This window comes from Falco biarmicus, chromosome 8, assembly GCF_023638135.1.
Source record: "Falco biarmicus isolate bFalBia1 chromosome 8, bFalBia1.pri, whole genome shotgun sequence".
Lineage (NCBI taxonomy): Eukaryota > Metazoa > Chordata > Aves > Falconiformes > Falconidae > Falco > Falco biarmicus.
In genome coordinates, this window is record NC_079295.1 from 55,932,037 (window position 1) to 55,948,688 (window position 16,652).

General features: G+C 44.5%; 2 protein-coding genes across 17 annotated transcripts in view; one reads left to right on the forward strand and one right to left on the reverse strand.

Moving 5' to 3' along the window:
- Window positions 1-13,091, forward strand: part of SFXN1 (sideroflexin 1) — a 47,314-nt gene extending 34,223 nt beyond the window's left edge. For 8 of the 15 annotated variants that reach the window (XM_056349409.1, XM_056349410.1, XM_056349416.1 and 5 more), the window contains exons 9-11: window positions 3,995-4,044; window positions 4,897-4,944; window positions 6,175-6,291. In XM_056349409.1, the coding sequence (XP_056205384.1) occupies window positions 3,995-4,044; window positions 4,897-4,944; window positions 6,175-6,271 (195 nt within the window). In that variant the 3' untranslated portion in view covers window positions 6,272-6,291. Of the gene's footprint in view, window positions 1-262; window positions 1,532-1,965; window positions 3,510-3,994; window positions 4,045-4,896; window positions 4,945-6,174; window positions 6,292-9,070; window positions 9,208-10,158; window positions 10,299-12,968 lie in introns of those variants that run through there. The other 7 variants (XR_008823538.1, XR_008823539.1, XR_008823537.1 and 4 more) reach the window with 7 other exon arrangements.
- On the reverse strand, window positions 6,380-16,639 carry KIF20A (kinesin family member 20A). Of its 2 annotated transcripts, XM_056349401.1 has the most exons (19): window positions 16,519-16,639; window positions 15,476-15,642; window positions 14,931-15,020; window positions 14,680-14,799; window positions 13,506-13,644; window positions 13,229-13,416; window positions 13,000-13,144; window positions 12,103-12,303; window positions 11,745-11,856; window positions 11,569-11,637; window positions 10,844-10,987; window positions 10,597-10,762; window positions 10,183-10,350; window positions 9,360-9,499; window positions 9,165-9,267; window positions 8,300-8,507; window positions 7,830-7,921; window positions 7,410-7,547; window positions 6,380-6,891 (listed from the first exon to the last, which is right to left on the reverse strand). In XM_056349401.1, the coding sequence occupies exons 2-19, from the start codon at window positions 15,635-15,637 to the stop codon at window positions 6,628-6,630; spliced, it is 2,649 nt and encodes an 882-aa protein (XP_056205376.1). In that variant the 5' UTR covers window positions 15,638-15,642; window positions 16,519-16,639; the 3' UTR covers window positions 6,380-6,627. The 2 variants fall into 2 exon arrangements, with proteins under 2 accessions (XP_056205376.1, XP_056205375.1); XM_056349400.1 differs by having other exon boundaries at window positions 13,000-13,416.
- Between the last annotated feature and the right edge of the window lie 13 nt (window positions 16,640-16,652).

A 16,652-nucleotide genomic window follows, 5' to 3' on the forward strand; every position in this document is an offset into this window, starting at 1 on the left:
GCTTTAAGCAGCTTGTGATACTGTTATGTTCATGAGAATGTGTTACCCAGAACATTATCCGTTGTTTAAAAAAAAAAAAAATCATAAATTTCAAGCAAAAATTAAATGTATTTGACATGAGAGAAATATCACAAACACTATCAGATCAACTGGCAGATTCATGACATTTGTGAAGAAATTGCAGCAATCCTCAGGGTCTGGAGATAAATATCTATTGTTTTTGTGTGGTGTAATCAACATAAGGGTGTTGTGAATTTTTCAGATCAGCAAAAATGAGCGATTTCTTCAGTGACTACTCAGTGGTCTTTGGTACCATCATGACCATTTATGCTCACCTGTTCTTCCCCCTCAGCCTCAAAGACTGTGAGTTCAGGTGAAACACTGCTCTGCAGGTAGTCAGTGGTAACACTTGGTAGAGAATAGTATTAAAACCAATAAGCTGCATTTTTAACAAGCAGCTTCTGCATGTCTTCTTGAGGTTTCAGAAGCACCATCCCATTTGAACTACTCCAACACCATCCACATCTTTACTAACTCATTATTCTTAGCCTTTGCTTCGCATACCATCACTCTTGAAAATAATTCTTGTATGCTTGTCAAAGCCTATTAACACACAAGGCCAGAAAACGGGCAAATGGTTATGAAATAATGAAGAAAATAAAATGGTGTTCTGCAGTAAGAGAGAAAGAAATGCTTCTGGAATGCTGGTCTCAGCGATAGCAGGTTATCATGTTCTGATATTTGAAATAAGATGTAGGTTATGTATTAGTAATGTATTCATCCTCCATATTCCAATATTGTTTTCCACAAGGACATTTTGATGGTAATATTTAGTATGAATTAACAATATTCCCAAAAGTTACTGCTAGAAAATGACTCAAGAGGTTTTTTTTAAAACACAAGCACATGCCTGAAAAAGAGTGTTTCTTGACTTGAAAAAATATTTTTTATATATATGTGCTCTTGCTATAGGCTTTAGCAGTGGCTTTGGCTGCCATTTATGCGATTATGCAGTGTAGAAGTTCTTCATTAGGCTGTATAATGTCTGTGTTCATTATCCCTTCCAACATACACTTGACTAGCTCTTCACACAACCAAGTTACTTCATCTGCTGCAGCAGGATCCATAAACAACCTTGCTCTGAGGCACAGCATTTTATAATTTATTTTAATTACAGGTAACCTTTCTCCTAAGGAAAGAAATTATTTTTTCATAGAAACTTCTGAAAATTCTCATCAACACTGAAGTTTTAATTTATATTACTACTCTTACAGGTTCAGCTACTGTTTCTCTCCTGTTCTACACACTGTATTAACATTCAGGTTGATTACAGAGATTTCCTTATATATCCTTAAAACAACCTCCTTGGAGACAAGTATCTGTTGGTTTTGTGTGGTGTAATCAACATAAGGGTGTTGTGAATTTTTCAGATCAGCAAAAATGAGCGATTTCTTCAGTGACTACTCAGTGGTCTTTGGTACCATCATGACCATTCATGCTCACCTGTTCCTCCCCCTCAGCCTCAAAGACTGTGACCTTGGGGTCTCTTAGTCTGCAACTAAAATCTGTATTCAAAACTAGAACAGAGAGCCTTTTTTTTTTTTTTGTAAGCATCATTCTTGAATGTCTGATGCCTTAGAGTCCTCCTTGCATTCCTAATTTAACTGTCATTTCAGTTATTCTGTTTGTTTGGTTTTTTTTTAAAGCAGGCATAGCTAGCCTAGGAAAACTGACAGATTTTGAGTTCCAACAATGAAAGGAAGCAGTTAGAAAAAATACGGATTTTGTTTGCTTATCGTTTCTCTATTTTCTCTCTTTGCGGTAACCACTAAAGATGCCATAAAGACATCTGGAAATTAAATCCTAATTCATTGGGAACTGCCTTCTTCCAGAGTGAAATGATAGTTCTCTAACACAGTAGATTCTTCTGCTGTCTTGTACTTTCTCCATTTTCTCTCTTTGTAGGGATGTACAGCCTGCATCTGAGTTTTGCTTTATTGTTTTACATTGTTTCCTGGACAACTCCAATTCTTAATATTGACCTCCCACTGTTAGAAGTTTACCTCATCATCTTTCTTGATTAATTCAGCGTGGTAACATTCTTAAAAAATAAAGGCTGTAACTCAGATCAAGTACCTCCTTGGCAAAAAATGTTCCAGCACATGAAATAGATGTTGTTTGTATTGTCTTTACTAGTAAACACCTCTCACTCTCTCTCAGATTAATGACACGCTCTGATAAAGGCATGAAAACATCTATTACTCTTATGATAACCTCTAACAGTCTCTTCAGTTACAAAATCATGTTTGGAAGTATCTTGGGTCCCACACTCATACTGCAACATGCAACAACCCTCTCCCTTAAATCTCCTCAGAGACTGAAATCATTTGCAGTACGGAGTTTGACGTGTTCCCAGATACATGTAATATTCAACCAGTGCCACAGTCCTACATTCCTTTCACTGTCAGTCACACCGTCTCTTGTCATGAGCTCTCCCAGCATATAAAATATAAAGTACTTTGAATGAATTTATCTCATCTGAGAGTCAAATGAAAGTGTGTTTAGTGGAATGCCAGAACAGCAGAGCACTGCTGCATTCACCCTTTATCCTTCTTGCTGTTGCTGTCTTTTTCCATTTATCTGTTGTTGCAGGTTATTGCTGAATTGCACGGTTCTTCCTGCACTCATTTCTGGATTACAGGTTGACTCGGGGCAGGGTGGGGGGGAGAAAAAAAAAGATAAACAATCTTCTACATAATTTCTTCTCCCTCAGGTTCTGTAGAAAATTCAATCCACACAGGCTTGTTTTCCATGCCTCTTACACTGCTGTGACCTTCCTTAGAACGAAGATTTGTCCTGCTGAGCTTCCTGAATTTCTTTTTTCTGTTTCTAGTCTCAAATAGAACCACCTTTTGTTCACCAGTTTCCCCTCTAACTGCTATATCTTGAGAAATGCTTCTTGCAGAAAAAAACCACCATCTTTGTTGAAAGCATAATCTACTTTAACGTGATTTTTAACTCATTAGGTGTTTTGTTTTCAAATCAACTTCCTGTTATCACAGCAGTTGTGTATGTCCTACTTACTGCAGACACTGATTTTATTGCAGCAACAGAACGCTGTTGCAGCAGTGTTATTTAAACAGGTCTGGGTTTATTTTTAGTAATTAATTACAACTAAAATTCTAACATGGGAGGGAAGTGGATTCCTAAATCATTTAAAGGCCTACAAGAAAATTTACCATATTTCTTGCCATATGTTCAAGTTCTGCAAAAGTTGCAGTAATGAGGAATATGTTAAAAATGCATTTGTAGGTTATGCGTTGCTTCCTCAGGTGTTTCCCCAGTTCTTCTCCCCTTTTTTCCTTTAGCGAAAGGTGAACTCTTGCAGAGCTGGAGCGTGTCAGACTGTGCTACAGGGGCAAGTTCCTGCATGTCAGAGCAACTCATAAGACAGGAAAATGGGCTAAGTGAGGCAGACTTACGTGTTCCCTTTACACCTCTCATTTATGGTTAGTGGCTGCACATGCTGTTGCTCACAAAGTAAATCTCCAGCTGGAAGTTAAAACCATTTCATGTTGCCAAATAGACAGTTGGAGCTGTAACCAGATCTTGCTCTTGCAAAAGTCACTGTGCCCTTAGAAGTGTGGCAGCATCTTGCACTTGCAGCACCGCTCCAACCTTTGCCTGTGTTGGTAGCTACCGTGGGCTTGTGTGACTCAAAGAAATGGCCCGTGTACTCAGGATCAGGTTGTAAGTAAATCAGTCAACAACCTAGTGTAGTGTTTAAGGGACACTTACTCAGGATAACATTGAGATCACTGGGAATTATTACTTTTCAAAGAGCTTGAGCTCTCAGATTGGAGCTCAGCATTAAGGTGTGCTGGTAATTGTTTTGCCTTCATCATGTCCAGGAATCTTTAGGTGCAATGTCTCTTACAATACAAGCAGTAAAGAAAAGACACCATGCTCACTGTGTGTGGTTTGTTTTCAACAGAGGTTTCCTTGGATGAGTGCTCCTATTCAAGTTGGATTAGTTGGATTCTGGTAAGTGACTTCTTTGGCTTGTGCATGCTATTAAGAGAGACTTGTAGGGTTTTTTTGGAGAAAGTAACAATATTTCTGATTTGTTCAAAGAATAAAAAGTTGAGAGACTGGATGAGGATACTGATATGGAGGTAATTGATGATACATGTAAAAAAAGTCATTAGTAATGAAGAAGCAGCCAAGAAAACACAGAGGGAGGGAGAAAGAAAGGGAATGGTAAAAAGGCATGTAGCAGCTCGATTCGAAAAGATGCTTTGGCTGTTACCTCCTGTAGAGGCTGCATTCTTGAAACATTTGGTTAATGGAAAGTTTTCATTTGCTGTTGTCTAGCATAAAGTTGGCATACACACAAATGCAAAACAGTGGAAGGACATCAAATCATCGGGTTTTTTGTTACTGTAGTAAGTTGTCAGTAGTCTTACTACTGTATTCAGTAAGTACTTGTCACACCTTGCCCCAGCACAGCCACCAATCCCCCACAAGGTTTCAAAGGTTCATCTACTGTTCATGCTGTTTCTTCATCCTCTTCAGGCCAGTCCACCCTGCTTCTTGCCTCTCCTACATCCAGGGCAGCTGCTCCTCCTCCTCCCTCTGCTTCTTCCAGGTCTTTGATTGGCTGCTCCTCTTCTATACCCCTTAGAGCTATTTAACTACTTAGCAGGAACCAGCCCCAGCTGCACCTTATGCACATCAGCCAACCCACGGCCCCTGGAAGCCAGCCGACAGCTGTATATTGTTAATTAACCCAGCTTCATTCCTCTACAGCTTTCTGCCTAGAAGACCAGTCTTAAGGGTTTTGAATTCTCTTTTAGCACCCTAAATATTGTAAACCCATTTTTTTGTCTCCTGCAGTCTTGTGTTTGCAACACCCCTGTGTTGTGCGCTATTTCCTCAAAAAAGGTATGTATTCCTGATACATTATTCTTACTTTACTGTTACACTTCCAGATGCAATGTACTGCAGAGACAGAAACAAGTGGTCATTGCCTCCTAGAGCATACAGTCTTAATTCCCATATAACAAGTGTGATAAACATGAGAATATTCAGAAAAATAACTGTGTTACTCATCAGTAATATATAAAGGTTGAATTAAGCTTGAGATGCAGCTACCAATAATAGTGAATGAGAGGTTTGGGTGAGTAATTTAACCATACTATTTCAAGCTGAGAAGTTTGAGCTTAATAATACAAAGTTAAGAATCACTGAAATGATTCATAAAAAAGGCTAATGTGGCCCAAACAATGCATTCATGTTCTGTAAGGTTATGGCTTCCTTAAATATAGTCAGAGCCCATTTTGTTTTCAGCTGGGAACTCCTCTGGTTATACAGAGCAGCACTTGACTATACATGCTTATTTGTAATTGGATTAATATTTTCCCAGAAAGGCTTTTTCATGAATACACAAATAGCTCAGTACTGAAATACTGTCTTAGAAACAATAGTCATCATAGCTGAAATCATAATGAAACCTGAATGGGTTACCCACAAATAATGTAATTGGCCATATGTAATACGAATAGGGTCTTGAATTCAGCCAAGCCATCCCTCTCCTACCATTAGTGGCTGCCTAAACTTGACAAGCTGCCAAATGTAGCTTAAACAATGCAGGCTGCAGTCAAATCTGTTAAAATATTGAGCAACTAAAGTAGCTTTTGACTTCCAGAAACTTCTCCTCTGATGTAATTGAGTATAACAAAGCTGTCTGATAGGATGTTTCCCTGCCTGGCATAGCAGAGTTGTGGTAGTTAAGTATCACTTGGCTTCCTGGAGATGCCTTTAAAAACAAGCATAGCAAGTGTGGTACACTTCTTAATTTTAACCAGAGCATTCCATTTCGAGGAAGATCAGACCTTAAACTATATTTAAGAAGTCACAGCTGTTATAGATGACCCAGCAAGTTTATTCACTTTACTATGAGATTTATTTTTATAAAAATAAACCTTTTATTCAGTTGAATAAAAACAGACAGTTAAATATGCAAATACATTGTATTTAATAATAACAACAATAGAAACTTACTTTCCTAAAGCTAGCAACAAACCTCAAGCAACTAGGTAGATTACTATCCTTACAGTATTTTACATTCAGGTGTTTATCATATATAACCATTTTACTGTTTCTTTTGCATAGTTCTATGTCTGTAACACGCTTGGAGCCAGAATTGCAAGCCAAGATCCAAGAGAACAACCCTGAACTAGAACGTGTGTACTTTAATAAAGGATTATAATTCAAGGAAGGGAAAATATATTTCAAGGAGGATCTTGTGAACTTATTTTTTAATTATGTACCAACAAAGTTGAAGATAAGAACTCACTTTTAACTTGTCTTTTTGTTAAAAAAACTTTGGTCATCCACATTCTTTTATATTTAAAAGACTTTCCTTGTTGTAGTGTTTAAATTGCAGAAGGCCATTTTGTCCACTTTGGTATCGATTAAAAGTTTATAAACATATCTAAAAATGTTTACATAAACTCAAGAAGCTACAATAACAATAAACAAGTACAGACAAAAAAAAAAGATGCTATTATATTGGATTTGCCACCTGTGCCAGTAATAGCAGGGCAGGGATCCCTTTGTGAAAAGTCATTGAGCAACTGAACGAAGTTGCCACCCTCTGCCAGCAACAGGACTAGTAGCTGAACGTGACATAAGGTTGTAGAGGAAGGGCTTTTTGGTAGGAGGTTGTAGGTTTTCCCTGTTGGTACAGAAACGTTTCTTTATGCTAGATGGTGTAGGAGCCTGGAGCTTCTGCACAGTGTGGTACTGTTCAGCAATGCAAGTTGTTTTCTTCCGCAGGTCTAGTTTTACCAGCATCATGTTGTTGTGCAGTTCTGCCAGTGTCTGGTCCTGAGAAATGGAAGGCAGGATATGTAAAGATATGACAAATTGCCTAGCTTTCTGGTTACTATGAACTGAAGAGGATAATTTTCTATTTTTTTTTGCCAAAACTCATTAACTGGAGTGCTAAATAAGGCCATGCATAAAGCTTCTGCTGTCAACAGCGTAGCAGTTCAGTAACAAAATAGGGGCAGTAAGGCTAGGAAAAAGCCAAATCCATCCTGCTGCAACATGCTGCCGTAGCAACTGTGACAGAGTGAAGTGGATACAGAAGTGAGAACTCTGAATTCTCTTAAGTGCAGGCTGCCCATTAACTGAACAGGAACAATTTGGGTCTCCTTTGGAGAGTCAACTATACAGTCTGACTTGGCCATTGAAAAAATTAGTAATAGAGCTTGTACTTAATGTAATAGTGTCTAGAGAATAAGTTATTTTTATCTGCTGCAAGAACTTTATTCTGTTGATGACGGGAAAGTGCATAGACTAAATCCCACCCCATGCAAGCCACAATAAAACAGACACGTTACCTGTTTAGCCAGAATGTCATCACACATACAAAGGGCTTCTCGAAGTTTCCCTGCACTTGTAGTGTGGCAGCATGCTCTCCCTGCAGACTGAAGACACACTCCAAGTTTTTGTAATTCTGAACGCAGCAGTCTGATGTTCTGCAGAAGAAAGATTTAATACAATAGCTAACTTTGACATTGCTCTGCAAGCAAAGCTGCTCCAGCGTAATTCAGACACAGAACACTGAGGGAAGATCCTGTCTGAGTGAGGTACACTGGGATCACAGATACCACAGCCTTCCACATCTCAAGGATTTGTTTTCAACAGACCCAGTTCACCTTCAACTATTTGTTTAAAAACCTGAAAATGGCAACTCCAAACACAGTTTAAACTGGCAACCACCTTGCCTCCAAGCATTCCTTTCTGTAACACAGAGTTACCTTCTGTCCATCCTCCAGCTTCCTGTCTACATCCACGGTAATGGGTCTGGCAGAGGGAGGTGGCTGCATTAATTTCTGGTACTTGCACAACTCTATAAACAGACAAAAAGTAGTGAGCAACAGTACATTCATAAGCTTTCAGTTTTTCTGAAGTCAAGACTTCCCTTGAGATAAGCTACCACAGGCAAGCTGAGAAAAGCTTTGTATTTGTGCAGACATTCCAGACTTCTCCCTTTCAATTACACAAGGGACTTTAGAATTTGAACAGGGAGCTGAAAATGGACTTTAAGGGAGGATCATGTCAAAAAGTGAAACCTTGTCTGTCCAGTGCATTATTCCCATCATGTACAACTCAGATTGGATTCAGACATCCTGAAACCACTAATGTACCCTACTCAAAAAAGTATCTGTAACCTTCTACAAGGATTGCTCAGGCATAGTTCAGAACCAGTGCAGCATCACTGCCTTACCTGCTCTTACAGCATTTAACTCCATTTGGCATTGCTCGTGTCTAGCCTTAGTATCTTCCAGCTCCTGTTGCAGAGCGCATGAGGTAGCCACTCGCTTTGATCGACGCAAGCCTTGCCCCGAGTTCTTTTGCTTAGTATTCAAGCTTTCCAATTTTTGTTTTGCCTCCTGTAGAGCAGCTTGGAGCTCCTCAATCGTCTCATCACGTTCCTTAGGAAGCAAGTTTGTTCAAACATTTAGCAAGATTTTCTTGACACAGCTTCTATGAAGCTTTCAATGTCTTTCTTCCAAGGGACTCAATCACATACACTTCACATGTTGGACCCAGCCTTTAATGTCCTTTAAGTGAAAACAGTGAACCCATTTCCTGGGAGTTTAAGCCCCTTTTTTACAGCCTCTGAAGGTACTTTTTGAGAGTTGGCATCTCCAGAGATGTCTGCAGCAAGACCCAGAGGCCACTCAAATGCCATGGCATGAAAAATACAGACAGGCCCATACTCATCATCACAGCTAGGAATAAGAAGAAAACTAACTAACTTGTGTTAACCTGAAAAGTGCAAGTAAACCACTAGCAAAAAGAATAAGGGAGGAGAGCTCTGCTCACGAACAAATAGAGGAGTCAGAATGGTTACCCATTAGCTTCCAGATTAAAGGCTGAAAATTAGAAAACCTAGCGAGCTACATAAAGTAGTATATAAAAAGCAAAAATTGTGTATAAAGCTATCAAATAATATCACAAAAAATGCCTCAAAAACCAAAATCTTTCCTTTCAGGTTTGCATAAGTCACCATACTGGACTCAAATACCTCTAGTCCCCTCTCAACCCACTGCCACTTTCCTGGTGTCATTTCACTGCCCTGAACAAACCTGGATCTTCTCCTGGTAATAGTCACTCAGCGACTCCTTCAGGGTACTCAGTTTATCCTCATACAGTTCCTCCAGCAGCTCAATCTGAGTATCCATATGTTCGCTACAAAGAGAACAAACAACATGTCAGGGTCTGGCAATTCTTAGTACTGTAGCACACCTTGAACAAAGGGAGGGAGACAGCATAAGCTGTACCTCCACCATTGCTCCTTCTTTTGCATGCGCTCCAGCATCTCATCGCAGATCTCCTCACGGAGGCGCGCTTCTAGTTGCAGCTTCTCGTACCGCTCTTGCACCAGCAGTAATCGTACAGCTTCTGCTACATGCAACAAGTGCTGCAAGAACGACACAAACTCCATTGCCCACACTGCACAACACAATTAAGACCTTATATAGATTAGGTGATCCCCTATCTGTAGGCTGGAGCGATCTAGGTTTAAGATTCTTTTAGTCATTTGGGAAGAGAGGTTACCAGGTTTGCTCTTCATTCCTCTCCCATGAGATGGCTTAAACACCGCACTGCAGGTGGAGCAATCTCCACAGCAGCTTCCCCTACAGCACCACCCAGGGCTGCACCTGCATTTGCTACCTTGACACGCTACAACCCAAGTCTCTATAGGTACACGACTTCCATCTTGATCTTTCAGCTATTCCAGCTGCCTGCTTTGATTATCGAGGAAGTTTGATAATTTTTCCTCAGTTTAGCCATCTGCTTTGCATGTTTTTTGATCTCTAGATTTCCCTTGCAGAGCAGGGATTGTAGGTCAGCAACTGAGCTCTTACTGTCCCTATTCCATAGCTGACAAAGCATTTCCAGATTAACCATGGGCTTCAGATTTAGACCAACTGTGGAATGTTTTCCTCATTGATTCCCAGTTTCCTGCATCCTATATCCTTCTGAGGTTCTCTGACATGTTTTGGTGTAGGGCCAAGCTTCAGCCCTACCTCCCAGGCCAAAGCTAACAGTCATGTTCTTGCTCCTCTATCCATAAAGGCTGTAAAACAAATCACAACTCACCTCTTTGTCATACATGGAGGCATCTGCTTCATCATCACTGCCTCCTTCCGATACCACTTCTGCTGCTGCTGCTGTTGCCTCTGAACCCTGGCTGGTTCGCCTCTTGTGCTCTTTCATGATTGACTGGATGGATGGAATGCCCAGCTTCGTGGGAGGTGTCTGAACAAGCTGAAGGGGAAGAGGCCATTATTACTAGTCCATAAAGCCTGGAAGCTTTATAGTCTTTAAACATGGCATTTCTCTGCAACCCTTTGCATTTAGCAAAGTCTGGAAATACTATAAAGGTAGTAATCCACTGGAGAAGCACAGGGAAGACTTGCAAGCGTTGCCCCTGCCTCGTGGTAGAAAGGAGCCCATTCCCACAGAAGCAGGCTGTATCCTGACCATGCCGTGATGCTGGTGCATGCTACTTACCTGGCTGGCAATGGCTGAGAACTTGGCTACATGGAGCGTTTCATCATATGTAGATGCACACTGATTAATGTTAACAATCATACAAGAGTGCCCACGTCCAGTGAAGAAACCTTGGAACACACGGGTTAGCTTGCTGTCCCGGAAGGGAACCACGGTGTGCTTCATTCTGTGGGGAGAGAAAAGAGTGAGCCCATGGGAAAGCAGAACAGCCTCCCCATAGTCTCCCTCTGGAGTTCGGGATACTCACTTGGACTGCTGGTTCTGGCGGAGGGCAGCAATGCAGCGACCCAGCGTGTGGAGGGAGGTATTGATGTTGTTTGCCTCTTTCATTCGGTCCCCGCTTTTCAGGTCTTTGCAGCGTTCTGACCCCGCAAGGTCACACAAGGATAACCTGAAGAAAACACAGGCGATATTCACGCGACTTACTAGGTTTGTCCTATTCTGTGCTGGTTTAGAATTGAGACCTCCTGCGATCACCTACCCTGCTCACCTTCGCCATAAGGGCACAGAAAGCTCTTTTGGGATGTACGGGCTATTGCTGGACCGAAACCCCCAAGTGTAGGGGTTGCACAAGGTAACAGCAACATGAGCCTTACAGCATCAAGTTCAAAGACCCTTTGCCAGTTCTCAGGACAGCCACTTCCCAGGTACTGCGACAACCCATTTCCAGATAACTACATCCCAGAACAGGCATCAAGCAGCACTCTGGTCAGCCCCTGCTGCAAGACCAAGGTTACTCACATTTACCTACATTCAGAAAGCCTGAGAATTACCTCAAGTTGCACTTTGCAGTACTCCTCACAAACTCTTCAGTCAGTTCCAAGTCTTAAGAGTGGGAACATTTACTCCTTCTAAGTACTTTCACCAAGACCTTCCTCAAGATACTTCCCATACCCCAGATCCACAACAAGAGACACAGAGAAGTTGAGTCTCCAGGGAACACCCCCAGATCCTAGAGAGTATGAAACTTACTCGCTGATTTTAACAATTCCAGTGCCACCTCTTTGCAAGTGTAGAATCCGAATGGAGAAGACACTGTGACTGCAAAGAAACATGCAGATTTTTAGAAAGGAAATGCAACCTTTAGAAGCCCATATAGAAATACAAAATTGTATTTCTACCTAAATGACCTCCCTCTCCCTTCAGACCTGCGACTGGAGTTGTGGTTCATGTGGGTGCTAGCAAAACTCTGGTTTTTCCGACCCAGTTTCAGGAGCTTCCAGGCCTCATCAGCATCCTGGACATTGATCCAGTTCAGATCTGGAAAAGCAGGCATGCATTGGGCAAGCCAGTTAGGAGACTTACAGAAAACTTAATTATCTCAGCCCCAACTTCACCATTGCATCTCCTCGACATTAACAAACTTAACAGTTCCATAATCCAAAAGCAGAGAGCTCTGAGGGGCCGCAGATGACATTGTGCTCCCAACACATCATTGCTAAGCCACCCAATCAGTCCTCAAGTCTCCCTAGCAGGCCAATAAAAATATCTTTCAGGTAAATCTACCTTTCACATAGGGGCTGCCAGTCTGGTCTTCACAGAGCCGCAGTGTCTGCCTCTTGCGGGTCCGGCTAGGTAAAGCCGGTTCTAACAAGTCATAGATTAACTCATTGTAAATCTCAAAAAAGGAGACCCAGATGGAGAACTGCACATCTCCTGCGTCGGTGAGTGAAACACAATCCGAGTCAGCCCAGCGAGGGCCTGGTTCTGGGGAGGGGAGGAAAATAAAAAAAAATCATGACCACGTTTTTTTCACAGGTCCGACCTAAACTGTTTAGCTAGAGTGAGATATCTTTCTTCAGCAGAAACTACCCCACAAATTATTCTATATACCTCCTCCTATTTGGATCTACTTTAATGCCTGTCCCCGGTGAGACAGCCTAAAGTGTCCTCCATTCTGTGTAAGGACTTTTTATATCCTTGATCTTGACGCCAGAAGGATAGGACATTTCAAACATAACACTTCCCAGTATACGTCAAGTTTTATTCTTTGTTACCTCAATCACTCCATGCTTCTGGACACCATACCAGCTAGTAGTTCCTCCTCAAAAGTCTGAGCACAAGTGCTCAGTGCAACATGTCACTTTAGCACCCTACTTTCTGGCTATCCCCATAATCTTGCATTCAGCTGCTTAATAACCAACAATATTCCCTGAAGTGTCTCTCCAGTAACTTCAAATCACAAGGCTTGGTTATTACGCAGTGGTGAATTCACATGTTGGCAAGATGCACATACAAAGTTCTTCAGCCCTGACGTCCTTATTTTTCAAAAGGGAGAATTTGTGAAACTACAGCACCTTTGCTCCGTTAGCCACAACAGAGCATCCAAATAACCATCACCTTTTCTTCCTCCGTTCTCCAACAACAAGTAGCAGGTAGTATGCAACAGGCTTCCAGACATACCTTCTTGCTGGCTGGTGTCCGAATGGTTGGCGAGTTGGCTAGATGAAGAGAGGCCAGCAACTCCACTGTCAAAACTGCAACCAGTGGTGGCCTGGAGCCGAGATTCAGTAGTGGGACGCCTCTTCTGTGACATTAACAGCTCCTCCTGGAAGGAAACAGAGAACATGAGCACGTATGTAGTGTGACACCATCCTTTCCCTGTTAAACCTCCTAGAAGCCACACACTTACCTCACGCAGACCCCCCCGCAGCACGGTCTGCTTCTTGTTCTCCTCCTGCCGCACCTGCGTGCTGTTCAGCAAGATCACCTCATTGGAGAGGGAAGGCTTCACATCCATGGCTTGGTACAGCTGGTCCCCCACACTGTTGAAGATGACTGCTAAGGAGCGAGGCAGAATCCCCCCATCTTTGTTGGTGCCTGAAGCAAGAATAGCAGCAAGCTGAGGATTCACATGTAGCAGCAGACAACTCCCTCAACAGGCTACTAACACCTGGTGTTTTCCTTACCCTGAATAGTGTGAGTCTTCCCTGAATTGGTGATGCCATAGGTGTAAACCAGCCAGTTCTGCCCATTCAGGACATCCTTTATGATCTGCTTCATTGTCGCATCAAAGAACAATTTCTGCCCCACATCTGGTCCAAAGATCTGCAAACAAAACATATGAAAAATGGCTTCATGTAGATCTGTCCAATCTTTTGACTGCTGATGGTTGTTCAAGTGATTTTACGTAGTCCCTTGTTCCCTCCACTAACCCCACATCATGAGCAACAGACCCACCAGTAATTCCAGTCCAAGCCCCCTACATAAATAAACTGATCACTTGCTTAATCCAGGAACATCTAATATCACTACAGCCTCATGAACAAGAGTTCAGCATTTGCTGCCAAAAAAGTTGTCAGGATCAGCTTAAAAAGAGAAAAACTAAAGCAGCAGCAACAGAAACAAACTTAAGTAGAGGCGTGTTGTGGTTTAACCCCAGCCAGCAACCAAGCACCACACAGCCAATTGCTCACTCCCCCCTACCTGGAGGGATGGGGGGCAGAATCAGAAAGAAATGTAAAACTTGAGAGTTGAGATACAAACAATTTAATAATTTAAACAGAATAAAGAGGTAAGAACATCAGTAATAATAATTATGATGGAAAGGTGGGGAAAAAGGATAAAATCTGAAGGAAAAGGAAAAACAAGTGATGCACATACAACTGCTCACCACCTGCTGACTGATGCCCAGCCAGTCCCTGAGCAACGAACCGCCTCAGCTAATCCTCCAAGTTTATATACCAAGCATGACATCCCATAGTATGGGATACCTCTTCAGCTGGTTCAAGTCAGCTGACCTGGCTGTGTCCCTTCCCAGTCTTTTGTGCCCCTCCAGCCCCCTGGCTGGCAGGGCCCAAGAAACCAAAAAGTCATTGACTTCGTATAAACAGTACCCAGCAACAACATCAGTGCTGTTATCAACATTGTTCTCACATCATAGCCAAAACACAGCACCGTGCTAGCTACTAGGAAGAAAGTGAACTCATCCCAGCTGAAACCAGGACAAGACATTTGTATAAGACTGCATAGTTCACACGGTGCATTGGATGCAGTAGCATTAGTAAGCCAGCTTTTCAAGTGGTAAGGTGGGTTTAAGCTCAAAAAAACCTTCCAGATGAATTGTTTGTCCCAATTACCTACCTTGGTGAAAGAGAATCTGTGCATCGCTTGTCCTATTCCACGTTCTGTGCTCCGCATGTTGAAGGAGTCTTTAGGGGCTTTTAGAAAAAGTGTCTCCGAATTCTCAATGCAGACACAGCCCTAAAGAACACATAAACCTCCGTCATCACAACAGCTCACAAGAGGCCATAGCATAGACAGCAAAGGATAATATCATCTCCCAGCAGGCACACGGGCAACCAGCTCAGAGATTGCTTCACCCAGTGTCTCACCTGGTCTTCTCTTTTTTCCACCTCTATAGGTTTCAGAGGTCGAACTCTCAGATAGACCTTTAATTTTTCATTACTGTCTTCTGTTACAGCCTGCAAAAGTCAGCAGATTAAACATGGTAGCCAGAGAGGCAATACACAACCATCCATCAGAACACTAACAGAAGCCACAGCATGGAACACGTGTGGCTACCCCAACTAGTACTCAGTAGCTAATGGAGACTTCTTTGGTCCCAAAACCCCCAGCAAGGCCAGAACCTTTCTTAGGCATTTCCAGGCACAGCGTCCTTTTTTTTCTTTTTTTTTTTGTTTTTCTTTTGCTTATCTAGTAATTCAGACCAAACACCACACTAAGAGCCATCGTGTTTAAAGAACACTTGCTGGCTGTACCGTTCATAAGAGGAACTGCCCCCTGCAATACAACATTTTGGTCTAGCCCTTTCTGAAGGGTCTCTGTTAGCCCTGCACCACCAACGCCTTTGTACAGAGATGCAGCAGCTACAAGTCAAAACACTGCCCTGTTTGTAACAACAGAGCTCCAGCCTCACCTGCTGGGAACCCTCCAGATTTGGCGAGATGGCAGAGAACTCCGACAGCAGGTTCCTGTGCACATCAGTCGCAAACCCTGTCGCTGTAGATTCAAGAACAGGGGAGGCTGCAACACCGTCATCATCAGAGAACAGCCGAGGGGAGGCAGCTGATTGCTCCATTGCTCCTGGAGAAAAAGGGGCACAGGGAGGGTATAAGGTGATGTTGCAGCAGCCTTCTGGGAGCCCAGCGTTCGCTCCCTGCAGGTACACCCCGCTACAAGGTAACGTCCCACCACTGCCGCATCCACCCACTCCCCACAGCCACAGCTGCCGCACAGAACCCTCCCTCGGCACGGACACACGGTGCTGCGCCCGGTCACCAGGCAGGGCCCGGGACAGGGCACACCGGGCCCCCGCACACACAGGCCCGCAACCGCGGCCCCCCACCCCCGTCGCCCGCAACCGCGGCCCCCCACCCCCGTCGCCCGCAACCGCGGCCCCCCACCCCCGTCGCCCGCAACCGCGGCCCCCCACCCCCGTCGCCCGCAACCGCGGCCCCCCACCCCCGTCGCCCGCAACCGCGGCCCCCCACCCCCGTCGCCCGCAACCGCGGCCCCCCACCCCCGTCGCCCGCAACCGCGGCCCCCCACCCCCGTCGCCCGCAACCGCGGCCCCCCCACCCCCGTCGCCCGCAACCGCGGCCCCCCACCCCCGTCGCCCGCAACCGCGGCCCCCCACCCCCGTCGCCCGCAACCGCGGCCCCCCACCCCCGTCGCCCGCAACCGCGGCCCCCCACCCCCGTCGCCCGCAACCGCGGCCCCCCCACCCCCGTCGCCCGCAACCGCGGCCCCCCCACCCCCGTCGCCCGCAACCGCGGCCCCCCACCCCCGTCGCCCGCAACCGCGGCCCCCCACCCCCGTCGCCCGCAACCGCGGCCCCCCCACCCCCGTCGCCCGCAACCGCGGCCCCCCACCCCCGTCGCCCGCAACCGCGGCCCCCCACCCCCGTCGCCCGCAACCGCGGCCCCCCACCCCCGTCGCCCGCCCCGCACCGGCGCCCACCTCTCACGCCGACGCCGCCTCTCCCGAGGCCGCCGCTCCCGAGCGCACCGCACCGCCCAACTCCAGCTCCGGTTTTGGCGTTGCTACTCGATGGCCGCGCGCACCTACTGTTGGGTTTCAAACGTCGCCCCCTC

What these genes read in the sequence shown, in the direction of transcription:
- KIF20A (XM_056349400.1), bottom strand. Translation starts at nt 15,637, where the DNA reads ATGGAGCAATCAGCTGCCTCCCCTCGGCTGTTCTCTGATGATGACGGT. An exon ending in ATCTGGAGGGTTCCCAGCAG is followed by an intron (nt 15,021 to 15,475) that starts GTGAGGCTGGAG and finishes TGACTTTTGCAG; the next exon opens with GCTGTAACAGAAGACAGTAA. An exon ending in AACCACAACTCCAGTCGCAG is followed by an intron (nt 11,638 to 11,744) that starts GTCTGAAGGGAG and finishes GTTTCTTTGCAG; the next exon opens with TCACAGTGTCTTCTCCATTC.